The 27,680-nt window shown below is 58.8% G+C and overlaps 1 protein-coding gene and 1 long non-coding RNA gene across 13 annotated transcripts in view; one reads left to right on the top strand and one right to left on the bottom strand.

Moving 5' to 3' along the window:
* Positions 1-513: 513 nt before the first annotated feature.
* FAM178B (family with sequence similarity 178 member B) overlaps positions 514-27,680 on the bottom strand; it is a 72,564-nt gene continuing 45,397 nt past the window's right edge. For 2 of the 8 annotated variants that reach the window (XM_049696264.1, XM_049696263.1), the window contains 5 exons: positions 24,171-24,258; positions 16,330-16,455; positions 2,715-2,792; positions 2,256-2,408; positions 514-907 (listed from right to left, as the gene is read on the bottom strand). In XM_049696264.1, the coding sequence (XP_049552221.1) occupies positions 875-907; positions 2,256-2,408; positions 2,715-2,792; positions 16,330-16,455; positions 24,171-24,258 (478 nt within the window). In that variant the 3' untranslated portion in view covers positions 514-874. Of the gene's footprint in view, positions 908-2,255; positions 2,409-2,714; positions 2,793-16,329; positions 16,456-17,120; positions 17,556-17,667; positions 18,032-18,142; positions 18,264-24,170; positions 24,259-27,680 lie in introns of those variants that run through there. The other 6 variants (XM_049696267.1, XM_049696270.1, XM_049696269.1 and 3 more) reach the window with 6 other exon arrangements.
* On the top strand, positions 21,369-26,776 carry LOC125960889 (uncharacterized). Of its 5 annotated transcripts, none has more exons than XR_007471009.1 (4): positions 21,373-22,048; positions 22,673-22,941; positions 23,030-24,902; positions 25,401-26,776. It is a non-coding gene; the product is annotated as an uncharacterized LOC125960889 (long non-coding RNA). The 5 variants fall into 5 exon arrangements; XR_007471007.1 differs by having other exon boundaries at positions 21,374-22,048; positions 25,404-26,776; XR_007471010.1 differs by having other exon boundaries at positions 21,375-22,048; positions 23,030-24,260; positions 24,568-26,776.

Raw genomic sequence — 27,680 nt, 5'->3', positions numbered from 1 at the left:
GGTACCGAAGGCTCGCTCACTTCTCAAGGGGAGCAGGTCAAAGACGTCCAGCACCCGTTTAGGGATCAGGGCCCACAAAACTGATCTTGGGTAAGGCAGAGGGGAAACAAAAGGTCTTGGGAACGATCTTTCGGCACTGCCCCCCATGCCCAACTCCTAAGTCTGGGAGTGGATTTCAGAGCTCAACAACAAGCTGAATTAAGTGCAATTACAGCCCTGAGCTACCATCTCACTCCGGATCTTCCCCAGTGGCAGCGGGGAGTGGGGAGTCCCGGTCCCAGACCGGTCCAAACAAACGTTCCCCATCCTTGCTCCCTGGGTGTCTGACAGCTCTCAGCCCACAGCCAGAACGGCTCCTCCCTGAAGGTTTGCAAACAGCCCTCAGCTGCAGGGGGTGGGGCGGGGCACATGACTCCCTGGGGTGAGAATTCTGCAAAGTATAAGCGAGAAGTCAGGGAACTGGGCGCTGAGCACGGGCCCTCAGTAAGGGACTGAAGGAACTCTTGTAACCAATGATGCTGAAATGAGACTTTAGCGTGCACAGGGAACCCTCACATTAGGGACACACAGAGATGGGAAGGAGGGTGGGGAGGATGGTGGCCGGAGGACCCAGGAAGCCCAGGAAAACCAGAGCTTTGGAGACAAAGGTCTCGGGGAGAGGAGACGGTGGGGAAGGGAAGGAGAGCTGAGAGGTGAGCCAGGCAGCGAGAGGCAGGATCCTCGCCCGGAGGGGGCTCAGGGCAGCGGGGGAGGCAGGTGCTTGGTTCAGCTGGCTGGTCCTCCTCTGGTCTCCATTCTTCATGCCTCCAGTTAGCTGGGCCATGTTCACTTCCTGCCAGGGCCAGGAGCACTGGGCCACCCCTGCCCTGCTCCATTAGATGTCTTCCCAGGGGCTGAAGTACTGGGTCTGTGGCAAAGAGAAAGCAGGGTGTGACGGTCTGGGCCCAGGTAGGGCCTACCGATGTGACGCTCCCTGGCGCTCCAGCATCCCTTGAATTTCCACTAAGGCCTCCTCCGTGCCAGATGCTGAGCCACAAGGCTCCTGGGGCTGCCAGTCCAGGTGAGGACATGGCAGGTCAACGGGCCACTCGACCACAGCTCTGCCTCCGCTCTCTCTACTCCCTGTTCACAGGCGCAGGGTGCTGTGAGAGGAAGGTGGGACCTGCCCCCTGGCTCGGCCAGGCCACGGATCACTTTTCCCTCTTTTCATGACAAACACCCTGCTTCTCACCAGAGACCAGTGTGATCTAGTTCCTTAGGGGTTGAGGATGAGGTCTGCTCTCCAGTTTTCTCAGAGACTTGTGAAATCTGAGACCCAAGCCACAGCCTGTGGCTGATGTGTCAGTCCCAGGTCAGAGGTTACGGGGGAAGGACAAGCGGAGGGGAGTCAGAGGAAAGGCAAGTTGGGAGCCCGGGAGCATTGGGAGGGGGGTTGGAGAAAGAGTTTTTACGAGACCCGGCTCATCTGCATCCAGGGCTGGGGGCGAAGGGGTGGGAGGGCTGCCTGCTGGAGGAAGGGACAGAGGCCAGAAGGGAGGTTGCCAGAGCGGGGGCTGCACTGTGCTAAGTGTGCAGGCTCGCGAGTCAGGCTGGTTCTGTGCCCTGGTTCTGATATTTGCACGACCCGGCCTGCATGATGGGGCAAGCTGTTTAACCTCTCAGTGACTCTGGCTAGCTTGTTCATCTGTGAAATGGGATCATAACAATACCTGCCTCATGGAGATTACGTGGATTCACGTAGAAGAGGATCTTTATTCAATAAACATTAGCTATGAGTATTTATTACCCAGGGAGTCTGAGGGAGTCAGGAGCGTGAGTGCTGCTGCTACAAAAACTGGAGGGACCAGGGCAGCCTGGGCGCATCCCCCCAGCAGAGTGGGAGGCCAGCCTCAGGCCCACAGGACAACTGGGCAGAGGGTGGACAGCTGGTGCCTCTGCTGCCCCTTCCTGGCACAGCTCACGACAGACCGGCCCTGTGGCCCAGGCTCTTCCCTCTCCGGGGTGAAGCTTTTCTTTGCCTTCACCCTGGAGTCGCCTGCGCTGTGCCTCCCTCCCCGCACTCCCACACGGGGCCTCTGACTCTCGATAAGAATGGCGATGGCCCACCGAGGACATGTCTCCCCGCACTGCCCTCTGCCCCCATCTTCCAGCCAGGAACCCGGCAGCTGCAGAGGGGGCGGACACACTGAGGGCTCCGGTCAGCCGCCTGACCACATCCCTCCCTTCCCAAGCCTGGGGGCTGGTGTGGGCACCACCTGGGGCTGGCAGTGGACCAGCAGCTCCTGCCAGCGGATGTAGGTCTGGGCAGCCAGGTCCTTGAGTGTGGTCCAGTGCATGGCCTGGGGGCTCTCCCGGATGTGGGTGCTGATGCAGCGGTCCAACTGCATGCACAGCAGCTGCAGCTCTCCCTGCAGAGGCCGTGGGGGGCGGGGCACAGCCCGGCAGCCACAGTCGGGGAGGGGAGCACAAAATTGGAGAAAGAGGAGGATGGGTCTGAGCGACTGCCCAAAAGTCAGGCAGGAAAGGGAGGGGAGGCACGGGTAACCGGGGGCACGGGTCAGTATCCCTTGGGAAGGCCTGGTGGGTCGCTGGGAGGAGGACGAGGCCGGCTCCCCTAGGCCTGCTTCTTTTTCAGCCTCCCACTCTTCCCAGTTCCTGGCAGCGGGCTGGGCTCCTCCCCCAGGGGCCCCAGCCCAGCCTCCTGGGAGACTCACCCATTGGTCTGGAGTAATGTCCTGGCCGCTGACCACCAGCCCAGCCAGCGTCAGGAGGCTGTGACACAGGTAGCAGACCTGGGGAGAGACAGGCTTCCCTGAGTGCAGCTCCGGCCCAGCCCTGGGCTTCTGCGACAGTGTCTGGGGAGGGGTCTTCAAGGAGGGCCCCGCTCACTCAGAGCTCTGCCCCTGAGGAATGACCGTGCTCCCCCGCCTCAGAAAAAGAAGAAATCTCTGCCTTCCAGAAACCCACACTGTCACCCAGCCCCATCCTGGGGCTCCAGAGGACAAAGCCCGTGGGCGAGAGGGGCCTGTCCACTCTGAGCTCCGCCTGGTGTCTGTGGTCCCCGAGGCCTCTGCTCTGCTCCCTGTGGCACCCACGCCTGTGAGCACTGTGACCAGATGCCACTGTCCACTATATGCGTACACGGGTCCCCCATGGGTGCCCAGCTCAGCCCGGGGGGACACCCCTGCACAGACAGATGTGCAGCTCAGTCCAGACACTCCCACCGTGCTGACCGGAGGAGGCTGGCGAGGGGAGGGGGGCAAAGGGCAGGAGGTCTGGTTGAGCATTCGCCCACCTTACCCACCTACTCATACCCTCGCTCTTGCCCCCTGGACACCAAGGGGTGAAAACAGGACGAAGGCCGATTCTATGTGATCAGAGGCTACGTTAGATCCCGGGGTGCCCTTGGACTCTGCTGGTGCCCATTCATTTATGAGACATTCACCTGCTGTGCAGAGAAAACGAAGTACGGGGAGCACCCACCCCAAAGGCAGGCGAGGCCCCTTCTGTGAAGACAGCCTGCTCCTGGCACTCAGTGGGCATACCCCTCCCCCACTCGGAGGTGCCTGCTGCTCTGTCCCCTTCAGACTCCTCCTAAGATAGGAAGGGTGGCAGGAAGCACCCCACCACCATGCCTGTGGCAGATAACCAGCCCTGAGGCTGAGCTGGGAGGGGAGAGGCAGGCTCTAGAGATGGCCAGCAGGGCTCCAGCTTGGTGATAATGGGGTTGGAGCTCAGAGCCAGCCAAGGCTCCCCTGTCCCCCCACTTCCCCTGCCCTTATCATCCTCCCCCTTTAGAGCACCTGGTGGTGCCCCAGAAACGGTCACAGCCTCTTTGCACAGACCCAGCAGCCTCCTTAGGGCAGAAGCTAGAACTGTTTTTGAGGGCATCAGACACTGGAGTGTAGTCTTCTCCAGCTCAAACGCCACGTGCAAAATCCTGAGGCCACAGGCCACCGGCCCCCCTCCTCCAGCAGCACCTGCCCTGCCCAGGACCCAGCCTGTCCTTCAGCACAGCAGCTGAGGCCCACAGGTGGCTGATACCACAGGCTGGCCGGGTTGGGTGGCATGCCACCTGGCAGTGGGGAAAAGCAGGGGGCCCACTGGGTGTGCCTCCAGGCGGCGCTGCCCCGGGCTGGGGAAGATCCAGCCTCCGTGAGCAGGGTCCACCTGCTGGGTCCCCCTTCGCCAGCCTGGCCTTGCCCTCGGGAGGCTCACGGCATTCGGAACTCCTGAACTCTGCAGTCGTGGCAAACGGCTCTTTCCCGCCGTCCCAACCCCCTAAAGCAGGCTCAAGCCTGTGCGCTAGACAGTGTACCTTGACTAAGACTCAGCCACACACACTCAGACGTCAGACGGGAAAAGATGCTTCAGGAAGGCGATCATTTGGTTACTGACACTGAATACTGAGCCCCAGCGTTCCCGTGGACCAGGAGGACAAAGGGTCCTTCTGGCTTTTCTGGGGAGGGCGGGGGAGCGGTGGTGGTGTGCAGCTGAGAGGGCTTCAGGGAGGAAGTGACTAAACCAGGTCTCAAAGGAGCCGTAGGATTTGAGGTGAAGGTGGCCCTGTGCGGGTGGGGCACAGCCAAGATTACACCACCAGACAGATCCCGAGCTGATGCAAGAAGCAGACGCAGGACTCGCCGGGGGACTGACCGCCGCTGGGGCATGAGCCGGGCTGGAGCGGGGAGAGAGGGGTGCCCTGGGGACCGGGCTGGCAGCAGAGGGACCAGACAGTGGACAGTGGAGGCCACTCCACGCTGCTCTGGAGCAGGGAGCCTGGGTTGTGGAGGACAGACTGGGGGCACTTGGGGGAAGCAGGGGATGGAATCCGTTGGGATGGAATCCACCGAAGTGAAAATGCGGCTCTCAGAAGGATTACACTTCCTCCTTCGTCTTTTTTTTTTTTTTCTCTTTAAGATAATTTCTTTACAATGTGTGTGCTTTACTCATATAATCAGACTATAATGACAAAATTTTAAATTAATTTTAAACCAGACAATGCCAATGATAAATGACTGAGCCCAGGTGGGTCTGGGGTAGGTGCGGGGCAGGGGAGAGGGACGTGACCTTGGGAAGCACCCTCTTCGAGAGAGGGGCATTGAGCAAGCTGATGGTGAGAGGTGGTGGAAGCCAAAGAAAATATCCCAGGGCGATGGAGCCGTCGGTTGGCGGCCTGAAGGGGGGGCCTGTCTGCGGGGTGGGTGCGAAAGCCCGGGAGGGCTGTGGCAGAGGGGAGAGAAGGACCTTTCACCTGTAAACATTCCCCCAACCGAAGGGGGCGTGGAGGCGCTGGGCCGCGGGCTCAGGTGGAGGCCCTGGCCAGGCCCCCAGCCCCCTGATCTCCCCTCCCCTGCAGAATGTATCTTCCTGGGAGGGGGGCGTGGTGAGGGTGGGCCTGGGATCTGAGGAGTGCCCTGGAGGAAAGCCTGTGCAGCAGGGATTTACGGAGAGCAAAGAGCGGCTACGTGTGTACGGGTTTCACAACTTCATTCTTAATGCCGATTCCCATAACTGAATCTGGAGGGAAAATCCCAGGGAAACTATTCTGAATACGTTTGTTTTTTTTGGGGGTGCTGGGGTGGGGACGAGAATAGCAAGAAGGAGGAGGTAGTTCTGAAGAAGAGCCCTGTTAACCACACTGTACAAGCCGATCGTCCAAAGGGCGGGTGAGGGTGCATGGGAACCGTGCCCACTACCTGGAAGGAGGGCTGGGAGCATTCTCCCCTCTTTGGGGAATAGGGCTTCGCTATCAGCAGAGTCGCCCAGACCATTCCTCCCCGTGGTCTCTGCACTGAGAGGAGAGGTGAGAGAGGGTCCTTCCGCTCTCATCCAGACAAAGGGACAGACCGCGGCGCCGGGGAAACGCCAGGCTTCTCGTGCACCTCAACCCTCCCCTCCCAGGCCCTGTTTCTGTGAAGGTCAGAGAAGCAAACCATGAGCAGAAACTGGGGCTCTAGCAGGCTGGGGGAGGCTGAACCTGGGTCTCCGTCCTCTGGAAACTTCCTCCGGTGGGGAGGGCAGGGGCTGGCCCAGGAGCCCGGCAGGGCCGGGCGGGAGACAGGGTAGGACGCTCAGTCAACAGCCAGGTGTGAGAGCTGCGTTTCCTGCTCCAGTTGTGCTGTGACCAGTTCCTGAACTCAGCAAGCCCGCTCCTGTCCTGCCGGCACCACAGAAACGTGGGGCTCTGTCTTCTCTTTCAAGATACTGGAAAGGGAGGCTGGGCAGAGGCCAGGCATTGGCGGGGCCAGTGCAAGGTGGCCCCTCCTCCTGTCTGAGGCCCCTTCCAAGTCCCTATGGGCGGGTGGGGGTATGTATGGGTGTAGGGGAGGGTGCCGGGTGGCTTCAGGGTTAGTGAGCAGTGCAGGGGCACACCTTGAGCGGGGGCTATATCCATCTAAGCTTGGGCATCTCGTCTGTAGAACGGGTGCTCCCCAGCTCAGGCCACCCACCCAGCACCTCCCGACTGGGGCGTGAGTGGAGGCTGGGAAGCCCCCAAGGGAAATGGGGCCAGGAAACCTCAGTCCACGACTTGGGGAGAGGCAGAGTCTGAGGCATGGGACGTGCCCGAACCCAATGCCGACAGGAAAGGACGGTCCCCTCCCGCTGCTGCCAGCGGGGCCTGCAGCTCCACCTTCCGGGTCTCTCCCTGGAGTCTGGCAGACAGACTTTTCTGAGAAGTTCTGTGCAGGATGCCTCCCTCCTGGCTCTAGAGCCTGGAGACGGGGCCCCGTCCTCTCCCTGGGGAAGGATGACACGGCAGAGAGATAAGGGACAGCCCACTGGGCTTGTCACCCGCGAAGGGGCCAGGGGAGGGGAAGGCCAGTGTCTCCTTTTCTGGTCCAGCTAGTTCTGACCCGGGAACCGCCAGCCAAGTCTTGGTGTACAGAGCCTTCGTCATGAGACGAAAGGGAAAAAGGGTGGACGGTTCCCAGGAACTTCATCCTTTAGAAAAATTCCCCTCTAGCTAATGCCAAGGGAGCTGGCGGTGGGTTATTTATGCTAAGAAACGGCAGAGAGGGGGAGGGAGAGGATCTCCCAGGAAGCCACTCGCTCTGGCCAGAACGTAATAGTTTCTCCCACCGCAGTTCCGACCAAGAGCGCAGGCTCACCCGAGGCAACCCTTCGAACCCAGCCCCCTCCCTGGAGGCTGCCAGCCCGGTGGGGGGCAGAGGGGGTGCAAGGAAGGCGGGGGATGGTGGGTCTTGCTCTTGGCTGGAGGGTCCTGGGGGAGCAGGTCCAGCCAGGCTCTGGGGCAGCTGCTGTGGGGCATGGGGGTGGTGGTGGGGGGAGAACTAAGGCTGACCCAGGAACACCTGCTGGGGAGGACACACTGACTCAGAGGACACAGCCTTCCAGCCAGGCTGCTGGGGCCCAGGGGCTCACACTGCAGATGTCGCCGGCTCCCGCTCGGCAAGCTGGCCCTCAAGGCCAGCTGCTGTCCGGTTCCTTGCCCGGGATGCCAGGACCCCAGGGCAGCCTCCCTTGGTCTCACCTCTCCAGGCTCACAGGCTCTGGGGTTGGGAGGGGTCCTGTCCTGGGAGACCTGCATTCAGCCGCAGCCTGGCTGGGCTGCTCTCGGCCCCGTTTGGAAGGCCTGGAGGTCCAGGAGGAGAATTCTGCCATAGGTCCTGTCATTGCCACGTGTGGGTCTTCTCAGGGGTTCTGTTCCCTCAGAGACACTTCGCTGCAAACACACGTGCTGAAGGTCAGTTCTAGAACCAATGAAGCCTGGGAAAGAGTGAAGCCGTGCTGGTCCGCCTTGGGCCATTTCAAACCCAAGGCTAGAGCTGGGCCCTGATGAATTCTTTTCCTTCCTTCCTTCCTTCCTTTCTTTCTCCTTTTATCAAATTGAACCCTACAGCAGTACTGCGCAGTGCCCTGACCCAGCGGGTTCTCACAGAGGTCCTGCTGACCTTCACTTTCAGTAGATGTGGAAGCTGAGCCTGGAGAGGTCCCCTGACTGCATGACCATCTCCACTAAGTGTTAGGCCCGATGCAAATGTCTGTACGTGCTCCCTTAAGGTGAACAAGCTGTGCGTGCGTGTGTGCGCGTGTGTGTGTGTGTATGTGTGTGTGTGCGTGCGTGCGTGTGTGTGTGTGTGTGCGCTTGCACGCGCGCTCATGCTCCCTAAAGGGGATTTAACCCTGGAGAGAGATCAAGGCCCTTCTGCATTGCACAGCCAGGGCCCCAGGGCCTGCTAGAGGCAGGACAGGGAGAGGCTGAGGCTCCCCCCTGGGGAGGAGAGTCGGGGCAGCAGGCCTGAGCCCCAGGGCATGGTCTAGGTACTCCATCACACACCGGCTGGGCAAATAACAACAGAAATAGTCAGTCATGAGTAATCCTGAGGTAGGGCTACTTGCAGGCCCCAGGCCAAAAGTCTCAGACTGGGGACAGACTGAAGCTCATCTGGCTAGTGTGTCCACCAGGGCTCAGGGGGAGAGGGGACGCGTTTTTTAGGGGAACCCCGTCTGGACCTGTCCTGGAGCGTGACACCTGCCACCATCTCTAGGTGCTATTTCTTCCTAACTTCTTCCGCCCCACAAGTTAAGTGCAAGATTTATCCCCCTTGCCCAGGCCGTTCCTGCTCCAAGCTACACTCTCTGATCTTGGCTTGGGCAAGCACCAAAGCAGCAAGCAGAGGGTTGTGCCCACAGGAAAGCTGAGTATGGAAGTGGCTCTGACCAGGACAGGTCATCCGTCATAAGTCCTAGAGAGGAGGAAGTGACAAGGACGCATGACCCACATCCCTAGGAAATGACATGGTGACACGGCCCCTCTTCCTAGCCCAGGTCCCTGGAAGCACAGGGCACAGAGGCCAGAGAACAGACATCGCAGGCAGGACTTGCCAGACTCACCCCGGGGGCTTGCAAGGCCAGACACTCAGTTCTGTAAATGAAAGTGCCTGTTTAGGCGTGGGGGTGCGTGGAGCCCTAAACATGGAGCAGGCTGATGGGAGACGGGCTGGCAGCATCTGGACAGGACCAGCGCTTCCGGCTTAGCTTTTGGGAATGGCCACTGCCTAGAAAGTTTGTCTCAAGGGCCCAGCGGGGTGGAGAGATGGGATGTCTCTGCTGAGGCTGCTAGAGGACCTCGGGGCCCCGCATGGGTCCCCCTCCACAGGTAGCTCAGAAGATGAGCCCCTCACCTGCTCTTCTAGCTGCCCAGAGGAGGTGGGTTCAGAGACCTGAGACCCTGAACTCACCTGAAAGGGACAGAGATATTCTTTTTTTAAGCTCTATCCTGAACTTGGAGTTGGACCCTGAGCAGCCCGGGCCCCTGCTCTTGGTAGTGAGGAGGGGAGGGAACTAGGAGGCCGTGGCACAGCGGGGCCAGGTGGGGAAGAGATGCAGTTCAGACAAAAGCAGGAAGGCCGAGGGCTTTTTGTTCCTGTGGACCTGCTGCAGGGGGTTATCTCAGCGCATCTGCCCCCCTCCTATGTCTGCGGTGGGAGGAACCGAGGGGCTGCAGGCAAACCCCTGCTGGAGCGCTCTCACCCAGCCCACCCTTCCTTTCTGGCTTCCTGCTGGCCATGGCGGGGGTGGGGGGGGGATTTGACAGGCGGGGGGATTGGCTGGCCCTTCCTGCTCCTCCAGCTGGGACTAGAGACCCTGACCCCAGGGGGATCTGGAACGGAAACCCAGCTCTGCCTGCCGCCCAGAGAGGGGCAACATTCTCGGTGCCTGTGTTTGAGAATCTACGCCTGGGTGTGCACGTGTACATCAGTACGCGGATTCCAGAGCCGGAGGGAGCCCCTGAAACCAGCCAGGGTGTTGGCGGGGGCTGGAGGGGCCCCATGGAGCGGTGGCTTCCTCAAAAGCCATTTCCTCAAAAGCAATGGCTTCCTCCCTTCTCTTTCTTATCTTTCTCACTCTCTGTATTGTCTCCTGGCGCGTTGGCATGGCCAGTGCCCAGGGAAGCACTGCCCTCCTAATACGTCCCATGGGTGTTAGAGAACAAGGCCTCTGCCCACGGCTGAAGACCAGAGGGATGCCACGGACACTAAGGCTTCCTGGTGCCCAGGGTCCTGCCCCCTCCTTTGTCGAGTCCCAGCCTCCCGTCCCCTACACCCAAGCCAAGGTGCCGCACAGTGGGGACTTCAGCCCGGATTCCAGGGAAAGATGTGTGACCTGGGCTGGCCACTCACTTCACACCCGGCTATGTGATTAGCTTAGAGGTGAGCACATGACCCAAGCCAGGCCAACGAGACTCAACTTTGGGACTCTGTTAGATCCAGGACAGAAGCTCTTTCTTTCCCCCTGGCTAGGGTTGCAGAGGGAAGGAAATAAGCCCGGGGTGTCTGAGAAGCAGCGGGAAAGCTGCCTGCGAACGCACCAAAAGGCAGAGCCTAGACATGCAGACAGCGACACTGCAGTTTCACGACACTGCTCAGCCCTGGTCCAGCTGAGCCTGATGAGCCGTCCCAGGACCTCTTGGGACGTGTGTTTGTGTTTCTGTCACTACAGGGTCCTGGCAAAGACGGGGTGAGAAGGGACAGGACTGGCGGTGAGCAGAAGAGCAGTTGAGGGGGCCATGGTCTGTCTGGCAACTGCCCCTCCAGGCTGAGGACAGCTAGTGAGGGGGCCTCACACACCCTTCCCGCTCCCCGCTCAGGTGTGTGACAGTGGGAGCTGAGCCCAAGCTGCTTACACAGGGCTCCTAGAAGGCACTGCTGAACTCCCTGGTGGTCCAGTGGTTGGGACTCGGCCCTCTTACTGCTGGGGCCTGGGTTCGATCCCTGGTCGGGAAACTAAGACCCCGCAAGCGGGCACTGCTCCCCCAACCCACACTCCCGAGGCTGCTGGGCGGGGCTGGGTGCAGCTCTGGGGCAGGGGGAGAAGGTCCCTCACCAGACTGTATCTGCTCAGGGCAGGCATTTTAATGGAAGCATGTGGTTGAGATAGACCCTGGACCCAACCCTCAAAGGCGACTCTGTTCAGGTGTGTGAAGCAACGTGTGGCCAAGCCACTGGCTGAGTGAACAGACTGTAATGACCACCGTAATCCAAGGACAGGAGAGACAGGCCTGGCATCGCCAGGAAGGAGGACCAGCAGGGCAAAGACACGGGCCTGAGAATGGAGGGTTTCTGGGAAAGACACCCCCCGCTTGGAATCAAATGCAGTGGTTTGATGCACAGGAGAAAAACCGCACGGATGAAGCAGGGCCAGCTGACACAGGCCTTGGATGGGGGGGTTTGAATATGATGTGACAGGCACTCAGGTTCGCTTATTCCTACGAAAGAATGGGAGAAAGACGATCGCAGAGTTGTCCAGGGGGACCTGAAGGATGGAGAGACAGAGGCAGGGGGGTCCTGGGGCAGAAGCAGGTGAGTCACCCGCACGGGGTAAGGACGGTGTCTACGGGAGGGACCCTTGAAGGGTCCTTAGGAGGACTGAGCCTGGGGTGGGGCAGGCCAGAGGGCAGGCCAGAGCTGCCGAGGACTCGGGCTGGCTGGGCTTCAACAACAGCCGCCTGCAGAATCTAAGCCTCCCCTCCCCAGCTCAGCAACATCACCGTAAGCCCTGCTCGTACACCTGCAAAGAAGCCAGAATTCCTGGGCGTCAATCAAAGCTGGCCTGGGCCCCCGGCCCCACGCGCCTGCAGACGCTCAGAGGTACCCACTGTGGAGGGGCTCAGCGGCCACTCAGGTGGCTGTAATGTGTATCTGGGGCACGGATCTCCCTTTAGCGTCAGCTACCCAGAGGTCACCTCCCCAGGGGTCACCTCTTCGAAGTTTATTTCCAAAGGTGTCAGCTGTTCCTCATTTTGGAGGAAGTGAGGAGGAACCCGACGCAGCCTAGCCAGAGGAGGAACTCAGGGGTCCTCAATAGCCACTGTCCATTCTTCAAAACCAGTTCCCCTAATCTTGGCCTGACCAAGGCCCCCAGCCCTGTGGGCGTGGCTCTCCCTAAGGTGTGGGGCAAGGGGCAGGCAGCTCAGGGGAGAAGGCAGAGAGTGGAGGGAGAGGGAGGGCTTCCTGCTCCACCTGTCCTGCTGGGTGCCACGAGGGCCAGGAGCCTGTGCCCCAGACAAGCCTGAGGGAGTCCACGTCCCCCTGCTGGTGTCGAGTGGCAGCGGGAGAGTGCAGGGCGCAGAGAGCCGGAGGGCAGCCCCCAACTCCCCAACCACACCCAGTCACGTAAGGCAGCTCTCGGCAGGGTCACCCGACACAGGGACAGGCCAGCGCAGGAGTAAAAGCAGTAAAACTTGTTTGTCAACTCTGTTAACACACGGGCACACCATAAAGATACACAACATACAACACGCACGCACAGGACACGTGCACACACACACATGCGCGGCAGTCCCGTGCCCTCTGCAGATGTGCAGAGACGCCAGGCGTGAGTTCAGAGGAATCTGTGAGGCAGGGCGGGGTTCACCCGAGCTTCAGCCAAGCCCAGAGCACAGCCCGCCCCTCCCCTGTTCACACACGCACTTCTCCTATAAACAAGCCTCACGAGCACGGAGACGCGAGCACAGGCCACGTGCGTGGGGAGGCGTGCGCAGGGTGAGGAAGCCGATGGGAGCCCCTTGCAGCTGCCAGGCTCAGTCTGGGTGGGGTGGCCTCTTGCGGCTGGGCCCTGGGGGGGCAGGGCCCATCACAGAGGCAGAACCCTCCGTGGGTCCCCGGCTGTCTGTCCCGTGAGGGCACTGTCGGGCTCTGAGGAGAGCGTGCCCAAGGGGCAGAGGAGACAGAACCGGCGGGTGCCTCTGTGCAGCCCCAATGCTGGGACATCCCCCTCCGTGGCCTTAGTTTTCTTTCCACACAATGGAAAGAGAGATGGTTAACTTCCTCAAACTTCTCAAATTTAACCAAACTGGGGGAAAAGTTCCACCCTACCATAAAGATCCTGGTTCTACAGACCTTCCAAATCCCTAGGGGTAATACAGAGCCCCAAATTCCTTCCCTGTAGCATCCATGTGGCAGAAGGCCAGGGAGAAGTCAGGAAGGGTAGGGAAGTGTGGTCAACAGGAACGTCACACGCGACGGAGGTTTAACAAGACAGTCATCTCGATAAAAATGAGTTAAGTCTGGGCAAATATGGTTGAGGCAAGACAGCTAAAAGAAAACAGAAAGTCCCCAGGAAACCCCTGGTTCTGGGCTGTACGGCAGAGCTCATCGCTTTGAGGAGACAGTGAAATACAGAGTCCAGTTACAAGATGTTTGCACAGAGGCGGAAAGGACAGCCTCACACACACACGGAGGCCTGGGAAGGAGCTGGCCTCTTGCAGAATTGGTACCCATGGGCCAGAGGGAAGCATCTGGAGGCCAACTCTCAGAGTACAAGCCTGCATTAAGACATCCTCGCCCACCTCTCTCAAACATGCGGGGCGCAAACTCCTCGCAGGGCAGCCCCAGACCCCCCGGCGTCACTCTCACCTCGATGCTCCTTCTCCTCGGGGAGAACCCCTCTCAAACCAGGCAAGCACAGGGCTGCCGAAAATCACCCAGGGGCTGAGCAACTTCTTTAGCCAAAAGCACTTTAAAATGCTCAAAGTACTCTCATCACCCCGTTCAGAAGCAGGATTCCTATTTTCCACACAAGCTCTGCCCTGATTTGCTAGGACACTTTGTGACTCTTGAGCTAGGACAGAACCCGCCCCCCCCAGCTCCCTCCCGCCTCCCATCCCACCCCTGCAGTGTTGCAGAAGGAGCAAGTTGCTTCTTTTGTTGAACTTGGTGGTTAGCTTTCTCAGGCAGGAATCTCACTAGCTTATAATTACAAACAATGGCTGTGACTGGTTCTCTCATAAGCAGGTGACACTTCCGAAGTCAAGGGCCTCCAACAGGAGAAGCCCAGGCCATCAACCCTTGTAGCCTTAATGAAATAAGGACATCAAGAGACAAGGGGGCCTATACACAGAGGCTGGTCTGAGGGTGGAGGGCGTGCAGAGGGAGGGTGCTTTCCAGCAGAGGGGTGGGAGGGCCAGAATGGGGTGGAAGGAGAGAGTTCAGAGCGGGAGAATTACAACTGCATTCATTCATTTGTGCCCTCATTCAACCATCTAGCGCCCAACACAGCACGCGATGCTGAGACACCAGCTGTGCCCACAGTCTAGCTGGGGAGACAGACAAGTCAAGGGACAACTGCAAAGCCACGGGATCAGTGAGGAGAGTCACACCCCGGGCAGGGAGCACCCAGCCTCCGGGGAAGGCAGGACCAGGAGAAGAAGGCTGGGAGCTTCCTGGGGGCGGGAGGAGCCTGGGCCAAGGCCCCAGGCAGAGACAGGAGGGGGGGCGGGGAGCGGAGGCTGGCAGAAGTGTTTATCTGCAGAGCTGGAGGAGGGCTGCGACCCAGCAGTCTTGGCAGGAAATCTCCCAGACAGGAGTGAGGGGCCTGGGGGCGGGGCCCAGCAGGGCTGCCCCAAACGCTGGGAAGGGCCTGTCCCCATTTCCTCCAGGCTGGGTTGCCTCAGGCCAACCTCACTCCGGCCTTAATTTCCCCGCTGCACCCCAAGCAGAAAGAAGGCAAAGACTTCGAGCTCTAGGGATAAAAGGCTTGGCCAGCCCAGACCACCACTCCCTGTAAAGCAGGGCAGATGACGCCCCCGCTCTTTTTGGCCAGTGAGTAGCCCGATCATCTTTGAAGATGAAACACGCCTGGGCCCTAACGAGGAGTCCGTGGGCTCAGCGGGGAGTGGGGCTGGGCTGCGGAAGTCCAGTCGTCTGCCCCACCCGGCCCTCCCGGTCTGGAGAGTACCTGGCCCAGGGGGACAGGATGCTCCGCGTCGCTGTGCAGACTGCTGCCCTGTGCCCGCACCAGCCCCACCCCTCCACATCCCTTCTCTGCTCTTGGCTACCTCGGAGCAGGATCAATCCCAGCGGGCTCGAGCTGCAGCAAAGGCATCCAAGAGCTGCCCGGGCCTCACTTGCCTCTTTTGCTGCCCTGGACCAGCACCCGGCCAAGACACGCCGGCCCCTCGTGTTTCCAGGCCAAATGGGTCATTTCCAATATGCAGCCGACCGGGGTTGACACTTCACAGCCTCCTTTACATGCACGAGAACAGTCCTCAAATATAAAAGGATACCCTCAGCCCGCTTACTCCCCTCTCTTCCCAGGCTGTTGAAGGCACATCTGCTACCAGACTGTGAGGCGAGGTCCAGAGGCGGCCCCAGGGGCCTGGAGGGCAGCTTTTCCTTGGTCAGACCAGACACAAGCCTCCTCTTCTCTCTCGCCCCTCCCCTTCTCTCTTTTTCCCTTTCCCCAGCCCAGACCTGGGGCCTGCACACCTGTGTCCTGCTCAGACGGACCACCCCGAGGGGCTGACCCCACCTCTGTTGCAGAGCCCCCGGAACACCCAGACTTAGCCTCCGTAACGAGCTCCAGTTTCACGGGAAACAGCCGGCAAAGGGGAACAGGGCCCGGGGACAGCTCACGTAAGCTCACCGACATTAGGCACAACTGAGAGATAACCTTTCCTGCGAGTTCCAGGAGAGCAGCGTACACCTGGGGGTTGTCATATCTTCTTAACAGTTCATTTGTATTCATTGTAATTAATTCACTTATATCTGATTTGCAGAATGATGCCCAAAGGCTGGCCTTCTGGATGTCAACATCCAACCCCCGGGTGAGCTTTCTGGAACTACCGCCTTCCTAAATTAGCAAGATGCCTACCTGCATCCTTCATCCCTGAGTCCCCAGGGATGGGGGAGCTCACTGAGCTCTATCCCCCAACTCCCCAGGGAGCCAGGCTTGGGACTCCCAGGCTGAAGCCCCTACACCATCCCCCCGCTTGACATTCACCCCCGGCGGCCACAGGCCTGACCACTCCAAGCCCCACAACCGGCAGGCTCTGGGGTACCTTGTCGCCCCTGACTGCCGCCGAAGCATGGCTTTCAGGAAAGCTGGGCGACGTCTGGAAAGTCAATTAGGAAGAACTGGGGGAAGGCCAAGGACTCAGCCTCAGTGAGGACCACAGGAAATAGGAACAGGGAGCTGCACCCAGCTCCACTCGCAGGAAACATGGGGCCTCGTGCATCTGAACATTCCCTGGGCTTCTCCTTTAGGGCACTCCCTTCCCACCCCACTCCCCTCGTCAGCGCTTCAGCTCCTGCGTCCTCTCTAACGCGGCTGGCAAAGCCACACCAGGCCGCAAAGGCCACAGCGAAACTCACAAGCCTGCACGCCTGTGCCCACTGCGCCTCCGTGAGGGGCACAGGCTCTGGGGAGATGGGCGGGAGTAGCTGGCTGGGCCCTGCCCCGCGGCCCCGGGCTTTCGGGACGGGCAGACTTCAGGCCCCCAGGCTGTGCCTTGTGGACAGCCCAGCCTTCCCTGCGACCCTGGGGTGGTGCCTTGGCAGAGGCGGGCAGGGGCTGGGTGCTCACCTTGTGGTCTAGCTGGGCACTGGCCTTTGGCTGCTTCTCCTGGCCGGGCGGCATGGTCTCAGGGCCCAGGTACTGCCCCAGGGTTGATGGCCTCATGAGGCTCAGGAGATGCCTGAGCAAGGACAGCTGGGGAGAGAAGGGCGGCCATAACTCACGAGTGCTTGGGGCACTTCGGGGACGCATGGCCGGGACACGCCGGCTGGCAGGCATGGGTCAGAGCCTAGGCTCTGGAGCCAGACCATTGGCTCCACGACCTGGGGGCACCTTTTCCCTTGGGAGCCATGTGGCCTCTCAGAGCCTGTCCCCATCTGTGAAATGGAGACAAGCACACCCCTTCTTCCCGGGAGAAGAGGCTCTCATGCTCGCAGGGCATGCGTCCTTTAGACAAGTGAATGAGGAGGACTTAACCCACATCCCGGGACTGAGCAGACACTCAGGGCTTAGAAGAACCAAGACCAGAAGAGGGTCTCCTCTGCCACAGGACAAGACCTTCCCACCCTGAGCTGCTGCTCAGGCCTGCTGGCCCTCTATTGTCATTTAACTTCTCATCACGGGCGTTTTCAACACTCCTGAAAGAAGAGAGGTTGAGAACTACCTCCCTACTCATCTCTGTGAACGTGAACGATGACTGCACTCATCGCCCCCAGCCCCCCTCCACCTTTTTCCTTCCAGAGAATTTCAAAGCAAATCCGAACACCGTATCATTTTACCCACAAAGAGCTTCAAACAGAAAAGGATAAGGATTTTTTTCCCCAACATAATCACATCATTCTCTTGCCCAACAAAATTACCAAGAATTCCTTACACGATCAAACACCTGTGTTCAGTTTTCTCTGACTGTCTCAAAAATGTCCTTAGGCAGTTGCTTTGTTGGAATGGGATTCCCCGCGAGGTGCACACACTGCCCTTTGGTTAATGTATTATATCACCCAATCTGCTAGCTGCCCTACCCCCCATCTCTGAACAAATGGGGGCACGTGGCCTGCATAAGTCCAGGTGTCTGCATCCAGCCACTCCTTCCCACCCAGCCCCTGCACCTGGTTTGGGCAGCCTCGGGTGGGCCCCAGCAAGGACCACCAGCTGCCCCAGAGCTAACTCACGGCCGGGGTTTCAGGAGGCAGGCAGTCTCTGAGCCCTGGGCCCCTCTGAGGCCACCTGTAACCCTGGGGAGGGAGGATGCAGAAGGAAAGAGCTGGGCTAGGGGAGTTCACAGAGGCACCGTGTCTTTAGATGTAGCAGGTGGAGGCTGGCCCAAAGGGCGAGGGTTAAGCCTCTGGGCCAGCTCCCTGCCTGAGCCCAGCCCTGCCTGGCACACCTGGCTTCTTCCCCCTGACTCACCCGCAGACACCTGCTCAGCACCTCGGCCAGCCACGGGCTTAGAAAGCCCACAAGAGCAGCTGGGCTGAGTGAGGGCGAGGAGTCAGGCCCCGGGCCTCGGCTCCTGGAAGGGGGCCAGGGCTTCTTGGCCTAGCGTCTGATCCCTTCAGAGACGGAGGGCAGGAGGCAGGGAGAGAGAGAGGGGGAAGGTTCTGGGCGAAGAGAGGCACCATCTAGAGCTCCACCGACACCAGAGCTGTGCCGCCTTGCTCAGGCCTTCTAAGTCTGGCGATAGTTTCCAAAACAGCCCTGCCTGCTCCGGGCTCACAGCTGTGCAAGCACAGGAGCGGGCTCTGCAGCCCACGCCCCCAGAAGCAGCCCTTCGGCAGGCAGCCCCGCCCCAGCTGGGACCCTCCCTGCTAGGAGCCCTGGGCGGGCCAGGCTGGGCCGGGGAGCACACAGCAGTGGCTGGCTGCTCCCACGGTTTTCCTCTCACTCTGTGAAAACAGCTTCACTCTGCTCAGCACGGCAAGCTGCTGCCTTCTGATTGCTTATTCTCCTTTGTTCCCAGCTCTGGCAGCCGCAGTCATCCCCTCCCTGGGAGACACACCCTTCTCCGCGCGGTCAGGACTTATTTGGGCTGCGTGGGTCCCAGCAGGGCCAGGCTCTGACCAGCACGCCTCCCCACTTTACCCCCACCGCTGGGAGCTGTCTCTGCAAACACTCAGCCTGTTAGGACAGACGTCCCCAGGCAAGAAGCAAATGATCACCCAAAAAGGCAGGCCTCCGCTGGCCTTGTAGGTTTGTCCGGCAAGAGGCGGCAGACAGTTCCGGCGAGGCAACTGTCCACAAGGCAGTCCCTCCTGTGCTCAGACTCCAGCAGCTGCTTCTATCGGCCCAGCGGAGAAGGCCAGCATCTTAAATGTCTGCGAGGCCCCGGGTGGCCCCTGTTGTTCCCTGGAGCCTGTGCCCTGCCTGGGCCTTCTGACCGGACACTGCACGGCTGCCCCCTCCGCCTTCCAGCCTTCCTCCGGGCCCACCTTCCCAGTGAGCCCCCTCCCCCACACACCTGCCCGCCCATCTACCCGGCAGCAAGCACCCCTTCTGACATGCTATGTAATTTTCTTGTTTGTTATGTTTATTATTACTTGTCGCCTGCCCCTCACTAGAACGTAAGCTCTGTGAGGACAGTTTTGGGTCACTGCAGTGTCCCCAGAGCCTTGCACAGCACCTGGCACATGGCACAGTTGTTCCGCCTTATCCGAAGTTTCACTTTCTACGGTTTCAGATACCCGTGGTCAACTGAGATCCGAAAATATGAAATGGAAAATTCCAGAAATAAACAGTTTCTAAGTTTTCAATCGCGCGCGCCCTTCTGAGTAGCGTGATGAAATCTCGCGCAGTCCTGCTCCGTTCCTCCCTGGATGTGAACGTCCCTGTGCCCAGCGGATCCTACCCCGTTAGTCACTGGGTGGTCGTCTCACTTATCAGATCCACTGTCGCAGTACTGCAGTGCTTGTGTTCTTGCGCTCAAGTAACCCTTATTTTACTTAATAACGGTCCCAACGCACAAGGGTAGTGATGCTGGCAATTCAGATATGTCAAAGAGAAGCCGTAAAGTGCTTCCTTTAAGTGACAAGGTGAAAGTTCTGGACTTTAGAAGGAAGGGAAAAAAATCACATGCTGAGGTTGCTAAGATCTACAGTAAGAACAAATCTCCGATCCGTGAAATTGCGAAGAAGGAAAAAGAAACCCATGGCTGGTTTTGCTACTGCATCTCAAAATGTAAAAGTTATGGCCACAGTGCACGATAAGGGCTTAGTTATGATGAAAAAGGCATCCAGTTTATACAATAAGATATTTTGATGGGCAGAGACCACACTCACGTAGCTTTTATTGCAGTATATTGTTATAATTGTTCTGTTTCATTATTAGTTATTGTTATTAATCTTTTACTGTGCCTAATTTATAAATTAAACTTTATCATTGGTAGGTATGTATAGGAAAAAAACATAGCATGTATAGGTTTCAGTACTATCCATCATTTCAGGCACTCACTAGACATCTTGGACTGTATCCCCCGCGGATAGCAGGGACTATTATATATGCTTAATAAGCATTTGTTAAATGAGCAAATGAACGAATAGCAGGTCAGGTCTGCAGCTGGCCTTTCCATAGTAGATGCAGAACTCTGTCTCTCTTGATTTTGGCCATTCGAAGCCTGTGTTTTCCAATCTCCAAACTGGAAGGCGTGGCTTGACAAAGCAGGCTTGCTGTGTTGTAAGAGGTGGCCTGGAATAAGAAACGAACTCCCGATTTCTCTCCAAACCTGTTCCACCTGTGTCTTGCCTGTCTCGGTAAAGGGCTTCTCCATTCTGCCAGCTGCATAGGTCTTGGAGGCCTCCTCGCCTCCTTTCTCTCCCATTCCACATCCCGCTGGCTGTACTTGGGAAATACACCTAGAATCTCACCACTGCTCGCCACCTGCATGCGCCGCCATCTCCCCAGGCCAAACCACCATCAGCTGTTGCCAGGATTACTGCAATTGTCTCCTTCCACCCGCAACAGTCTAGTCTCAACACAGCAGCCAGTGTAATTGTAAAAAATTTTATAAATCAGATTATGTCCCTCCTCTTAATCAAAACCTTCCAGTGGCTCTCCACTTTGGCATGAAAGTCAAGCCCCCACCTGAGTCCCCACTTACCTCTGACCTCAGCTCCTCCTACCCACCCTCAGCCCTCTGCTCCAGCCACACCAGCCTCTCCTTTTGCCTCCAACCTGAGAGGCCTTTGCCTGCCCCAGTGCCTTTGCACCGGCTGTTCCCTCTGCCCGGAATGCTTTTCCCCAAGAAACCTGCGTGGCTCCTTTAGGTCGGTGCTCAAATGTCCCCTTCTCTGTTCACCCCTATAAAACAGCATCCCCCCAACACTCCCCCTCCTCTTTATCTGGCATTATTTTTCTCCATAGCACTTATCACCATCTGGAATGCCAAAGATTTACTTCTCTCTTGGTGCCTGTGTCTGTCTCCGCTGAGTTTCATGAGGGGAGGAGACTGAATGAACGCTGTTCAGGGTTGTATCTTCAGTGCCCTGAGCCGTGTCTGGAGCACACTAGTGCCTTGGGGCCAAAACCCTGCTGTTTCTGGGATATTCCCATGATCTGCAGGAACAACACGAAGGAAGCAGTTTGAACCTGAGGCTCTCCTGGAAGATGCAAGCCTTGGGGCTGCTGCATCCCAACCACCTACAGAAGTCCTGTCCCTCAAATTCAGTTCTTCAGCACCTGCTCCTGGGGCCTCCGGCCGCAGTCTGAGATGGAGAACCAAGCGATCCAGGCATCAGGGACTCCTCCTGCCCAGCGGTGCCCTGAGAACCCGCTACCTGGGCACTCACCCCAGATCCTCTCCTTCGACGAGCCAATTCTCAACCACTGAAGTCCCCTTCACGGTAAATCAATTGCTAATGTTTACCAAGCACTTATGCATGGATGAAGGAAGGGCCGGCCCTTGTCCTCCTATCTGCCAGCCAGGACCAAAGCTCAAGGGACCAGCCGGGCACCTCAGCTGAAGCAGCAGGTGTGGTCCAGGCCGTCACCACAACAGGATCCAAGGAAGGGGCTGGAGAAGCAGAGACGGCACACTGCAAGGGTCCCAGGCACCTGGGTTTGCATCCTGGCTCCACGGCTTTCCCACTATGTGACCCTGAGAAGTCTCCCAACCATGCCTGCCTCCATTTCCCCATCTGTCCCGCACCGGGGCTCAGTCATGCTCTGCAGCACGTTAGAGCCACCACTTCGGGTGGGATGTAACGGGTGGAAAGGAAAAAGTGCTCCAGGCACAGAGCCACGTGCAGAGGGTGGCTGGGCTGGCCCGCGAGGAGGGCCCAGGCAGCCACGTGGTCGAGGAGGTGTGGGGAAAGCGGGGCGTGGGGCCTTGACGTGGGCGGCTGCAGGGCCAAGGTGGCCCTCTGAAGGCGTGTCTCATAAGGAGCCGCCCGGCAGGCCTGACTGGAAAGGGGAGCGCCTGCGGCCCAGAGACCTGGCAGGAGGCCGTGCAGCGGCCGCGGGCTTGCAGTGGGGACGGGGAAGCACATCAGGAGGACAGCGGGCAGGCTCGAGCTGCCCGTCTGCCTCTCCAGCTGCCGCGGGTCTGGCGCAGCTTTGCCTGGCCCGCCTGCCGCCTCTCTCCTTCCTGCGGCACGAGCACTGACGCGCCCTTCGAGACCTGGCTCGGGACGGCTCTGGAAGCCACTTCGCTGCCCTCGGGCAGAGTCAGTCACGGGGCCCTCGGCCTGCCTCTCTCACGCTCACACCCTCTCCTCCGAGGTCGTCTCCCGGTGCAGAGCCTGGCACACAGGAGGCGCTAGGCTGGGGTCTCACGAACGCACGGCAGGCACGAGGGCAGGTGGGTGACAGGTGTGGTGGGACGGCCCTGGAGCTGGGACCCACAAGGGCAGGGCTGGACTCCGCGCCAGACGGGCTGGGAGCTCCCAGGCCAGCTCTCCCTGGGGGAGGCATCCTCCCGCCCCGCCCCCACCAGCCCCGCTCACTCGCCTCCCCTCCAGGTCCCCGGCAGGCCAGACCACCCAGCTCTTCCCCAGCACCACTCCCCTCGCCACTCTCTGGCCCTCATCACGCTCCCCGCACTCTCCCCTGCGTAGGCTCTGGCTAATAAAAAACAAATCAAAACAAAACCCCAAGCCTTGAACTGACCCTCATGCTCGAGCCAGCCTGTGTTTTCCTGATCACTGACAAGCGCTGCCGGATGGACAGCGGCTACCCCCACCCACCACGTGCAGCCAGTCCTGCCTTTCCTGATCTCGACACTCTGGCCTCTCACCTCCTCTCTGCTGACATGTGTTGGGTTCTCCGAGGAGCTCGGTGGCCGCACTTGGGTCAACACCAAAGCCTGTCTACCAGGCTGCCCCCACCCCGGGAGCCTCCTGGGATCACTCTGTCTTGTCCTCGCTGGTGCATCTCTGCCTGCCCCGCCCCTAACCGTTTGGCCCCTCTGTTCTCTTTCTCGCAGAGATGTTCTGTCATCAGGCTCTCACCTTTGTGAAGTGACCCCTGAGCAGGCCACCCTCCCCTCCTGCCCTCCCGAGGTCTCTGCCTGGGGAACCTTCCTTTGCACACTCGGGAACTCAACCTTGGGTTCCTTCAGCCCATAGGTGTGCTGAGGTCCTGTGTGTGTCAGGTACTGTGCTAGGAGCTGACGGGCAGTAGTGAGCAGAAACCATTTGGTCCCTGCACTCAAGGAGCTGCTGATGCTGTGTGTGTGTGTGTGTGTGTGTGTGTGTGCATGTGCGTGTGTGTGTGTGTGTGTACACAGACCCTGAACAAATAAAAATATATCAGGAGGTGAGCACCACGAATACTTCCACAGTGTGCTGGTGCCAGGGCACTTTTTGGATTGGGTGGTCAGCAAAGCCCTCCTGTGGAAGGTGACACTTCAGCTGGAACTGGGGTGAGAAGACACTCACGCCGTCCTAAGTCTTGGGGAAAGCATGGAAGGCCGAGGGGGCAGCCGGGGCAAAGCCAGGCCGGGCCTGCTTAGATGAGCCAACCCAAGCGGTCACCTTTCTGAGCTCCCGCCCTGCGATCGTGGCCTCTCAGACTCAGCCCACCAGCCCCAGGAGCGCCCAGAACATCCTCTCAGCGCTCTGGCCGCGGGCCTGCCCCGTGTACCTCCAGTGACTAGAGATGCAGCCTTTCGCCGGGACTGCCTTGCCTGTCTCGTGCTGTAGAACTAGACGGCTCAGCTGCACCCAGCAGCTCCTCTGGGGTTCCAGGGAGACCCTTGGGGTGGGGGGAGGCCGGTGAGAGCATTCTCAAGCCCCCTGCCACCCGCCCTTGGGCTGGCTGTGACCCATGCTGCCCCCAGGGCCCCTGAACTACTGCTCTCTGAGCTGCAAGGAGGTTGCAGTCGGAGCTTTTTGGAGAGCAGAGGGTGGAGGAAAGAAGGTACTTCCTCCCCTGCTGCCCCAAGAATGCCTGACGTGGGGCAGAAGGGTCACTGGGGGCGAGCAGTGTTAATTTAGTAGTGTTCGTTTTCACCTTTGTTGTTTTTCCACCTATAAAAAATTATATAAGCAGGGGCTGGGGAGGAGGGAATGGGAGTTGTGTTCAGCGGATTCAGACTTTCTGTCCGGGAGGATGAAAAAGTTCTGGAGGTGGATGGTGGCAGTGGTTGCACAAGACTGTGGAACTGCACACTTCAAAACGGTTAGAACTCTGCCCTCAGAATTGTTAAGATGGTAAAAAAAAAAAAAGTTAAAATGGTAAATTTTATGTTATGTATATTTTACCGCAATATTTTGAAAAAGTAATACCTGCTCCCAGCTGACTGCTCTATCCTCAGGGCCGAGCACAGAGTAGGCGTGCAAAAGGTAACCGTCGAATGCAAGGATGTGAGCAGAAAATGCAGACCCACCTGGGCTCCGCCGGCCTGAGGCTCCCAACCTTCGGGAAGAGAAGCGGGAGGAGCCGGCCGGGCTTCCCCAGCGGATGCTGAGGCAGAGACTCACCTGGGCCTTCTCTTGCCAGAGAGGGAGCGTCCCTTGCTGGTCCAGCAGCCGGGCAATGATCACGAGGCTGAGCTGGCGTCGAAGCTGCCTGTGAGAGAAGGGGCGAGAGAGACTGAGCGGGTGTACCACCCTGGGGGGGGGATTGAAGTCCCCAGGGTGGGTGCAAGGAGGGGCAGGACACACACCGAGACGTGAACAGGGGAGAGCCACGTAGGGAACTTTGGCTTTCTCCTTTGGTTTATAATTTATTTTAGAAGTAATAAAACATGCAAGCTGGGAAAGTTTAAAAATAAGCAAAAAGAAAAAAGTTATTTTGTAAAAGAAGCGGTAACTTCAGAGGCTCGCATAGTGGTATTTACCGGCTTAGTGTTTTCCTCTATGTATTTGTGCTACACAGAGATCGGGACCGTTCAGCCTCCTTCGCACAGACCGTCGCCTTTCCTTTCCCTTGCAGCATCATGAGCTTTCAGCCCATGCAGGGTGGTGGAAGGGGGGTGACCGGGGCTTGGTGAGGTCAGGTTTTGTTCTTGTGTTTCTCAGCCAGCATCCAGTGACTTTCTTTTGGAGAAACCCTCACCCACCACACCCGGCCCAAATCCCAGCTCCCAGGGTGGGCACGTGAGCCAGGCCTGGCCCATCAGTCCCTGTGTTTGAGCCACTGAGAGGTGGCCTCGGGGTCTTGGCTGGAGCTACCAGTAGAGCGTGTGCCTTTCCAGCAGGACCACTGATCAGGTGGGAGGTGACCCCGCTGTCGCTGGTGGCCATCCTGCCTCTTTGTGGGGCAGTCTGGAGAATGCAACAAGCAGAGATAGAGCCCTGACAACACCCAGAGCCTGCCCTGCCTGAAGCCTCCGGCCCCCGGACCCGTGCGGTCAGTGGGTTGGTTGGCTCAGCTGATGAAGTCCCTTTGGCTTCTTCAGTCAGTCTGAGCTGGGCTCCTAAGTCTAGCGCCAAACAGTCCTAACTGATTCACTCAGGATGGAGCTGGTGTCTCCACTCTTCAGGAGTAAAGACCTCTAATGGGGATTTTAGACGCTAACGTTTGTGGCTCTGATTTTCATGGGTCCTTGAGGGCTGGAGCGAGTAAAAAGAAGAGAGGAGGGAAGTAGAGACTAGAGGACAGGGCTAGGGGTGGCAGTGGCCAGGAGAGGCTGGAGAGGGGCGATGGGAGAAGGGGTGGAGGGTTACATCCTCCTCGAGGCTTCACACACTTGTTGCCCCCATGGACAGCAGAAGGCAGCCCCTGGCACGGACTCTGATGTGGCCCACAGTCGCTGATTCCCGCGGAAAGCCACCACCAGGGGAAGCAAAGGAGAGGTTCTGAAGCCGGCGGAAACTGAAGGAACACGAAGGACACCAGGTGGGCTGGAAGCGGCTCCGTAGAGGAGAAATGCTCTCTGGTAACAACACTGCTGGAGGGTCCCCATGGGCGCCCCTACCCCCATCCTTGGGACGACCCCACGGGGAAACGAAGGACAGGACATCGGGGACAGGCAGCCCTCGGAAATGATGTTTCCCTAAGGAAGTACCTGGGGGAAGCAGGACTGAGCCCCGCCTGAGCGGTGCTGAAGGCGCCCCTGCAACTTCCCCAGGGCCTGTGGCTGCCATGGCCTCACGTGGGTGCAGGAGGGGCTCCCAGTTGGTGGGGAACGGAGGTGGGAATGGCCTTCTCCAAGCCAGGAGGGTAGGTGGTACCTGAAGCAGGGGCCTTGTTGATCTTATTCAAGAAAATCAGAGAAATCAACAAGGCAAGAGGCTCTTGATTAAAAAAAAAAAGGGAAAAACGCAGCATCAGACAGCAGCATCACATACTAGAAGGGTAAACACGAGAAAGAGGGGAGACGCTCCCACACAGCCGGCAGGGACACGGATGCATACACCTACCTCGGCCAACTGCCTGGCGAGACCTACTAAAGATAAAGATGTTCGTGTGCCCGCCCCACGGCCCGGCAGTCCTAATCCCGGGCACACACGTACGGTGTACGAGAAAAGAGAGGGGCACGAGCAGCACCAATCCGCCACTAGAATGGAGAGAGGGACTGGGCTCCACTCACGCATCTCAAGCCCACGCGGAACGATTACGGATGAGCCACGACTCCATCCGGCAGCACGGGGGAGCCTCACAGGGCTGTGTGAGAGAAGCCAGTTCCAACAGAACACACGTGTATGATTTCACTTACACTAAGTACAGAAACGGGGATACGTGGCAGGGGTGGGGTGGCGGGCAGGCTCTGCTCACGTCTCATTTCTTCTTCTTCTTTTTCTTTTCATTCGGCCGCACCATGTGGCTCGTGGGAACCTTAGTTCCCCAACCAGGGACTGAACCTGGGCCCTGGCAGTGGAAGCGCCGCGTCCTAACCACTGGGCCGCCAGGGAATTCCCTCATTTCTTGATCTGGGTGCTGGTTTTACATGTGTTCGACTTGTGGAAACCCACTGAGCACACACTTACGGTCTGTGTTCTGTTTGTATGTTGCAGTCCAATAAAACTATTACTTAAAGAAGAAGTTCAGCTGGGGGGTGGTAAGGACTGCCTGACTTAGCCAATAAAAATACAGGATGCCAGTTAAATTTGAACTTCCTATAGATAAAGAACAATTTTTTTTAGCCTGAGTTTCTCCCATGTGATCTTTGTATTTTATCTGGCCACCCTGGGAGGGGCCGGCCATCCCCTTCCATTCTGGACCGGTGACCTCGGTTCCCTTTCTGCAGAGCGCCCCAGCTTTCCCACCCACCCTCCGAGTCCTGGGGAGAGGCAGCCCCATCTGGACTGCGTCACGGGACAGAACACGGGAGCCCTCATCCGGCGCCCCACCCGCGTATCTCCCTGGGCTCCCACCGCCAGAACCTGCTCTCCAGCTGTTCCCCGGGAGCCCCAGCAGCAGCTGGGCCAGGAGCAAGGGGAGGGGGCGGGCGGGGGGAGGTAGACGGCCCCTCCAAGCCGAGCTGCTGCTCCAACGCGAGAACTTGCAGCCAGAGTCCCCAGTCCAGCATCTGGGCTTCATTAATCCAAACCCGGGCCTTGGGGAGCGCTGTTACCCGCAGCGGGTGCGGAGTGGCCGACCCGGGGGTGGGGTGCTGGCAGGCCGGCAAAGCAGAGCCGGGGGTGGTTCCAGAAGGGAAGAGGTGGGCCGGGTGGGTCAGGACAGAGCTGCTGTCCAGAAAGAAATAGAAGACAAGCATCAGAAGGAGCGCCGAGGGGGCGAATGGATGAAAAGAAACCACATCTGAGGGCGGCGCGCTCCCCGCCTGCCCATTGCCTTTCATCCTGACCGCCCTCCCTGCCTTCTACACACAGTCCCCTGCCCTCTCAGCTCCCACTGGGACACAGGGAGAGGCAACAGGACCACTTTTTCATTCCACACTGAGAACTTACTCTACAGAGGGGAAGGAGCAAAGACTCACCCCAAACACCACCCACACTGTGCAGGGGGCAAGCAGGGGGGCCCGTGGCCCGGCTGAGGTTGGCCCCGGGCCGTCCTCCCCCAGAAGCTGCCCAAGCCCACCCGGC

The sequence above is a fragment of the Orcinus orca genome, chromosome 13 (genome assembly GCF_937001465.1).
Source record: "Orcinus orca chromosome 13, mOrcOrc1.1, whole genome shotgun sequence".
Taxonomy (NCBI): Eukaryota; Metazoa; Chordata; class Mammalia; order Artiodactyla; family Delphinidae; genus Orcinus; species Orcinus orca.
The sequence above is the reverse complement of the archived record's forward strand: the minus strand, read 5'-3'. Positions and strand labels throughout refer to the sequence as shown.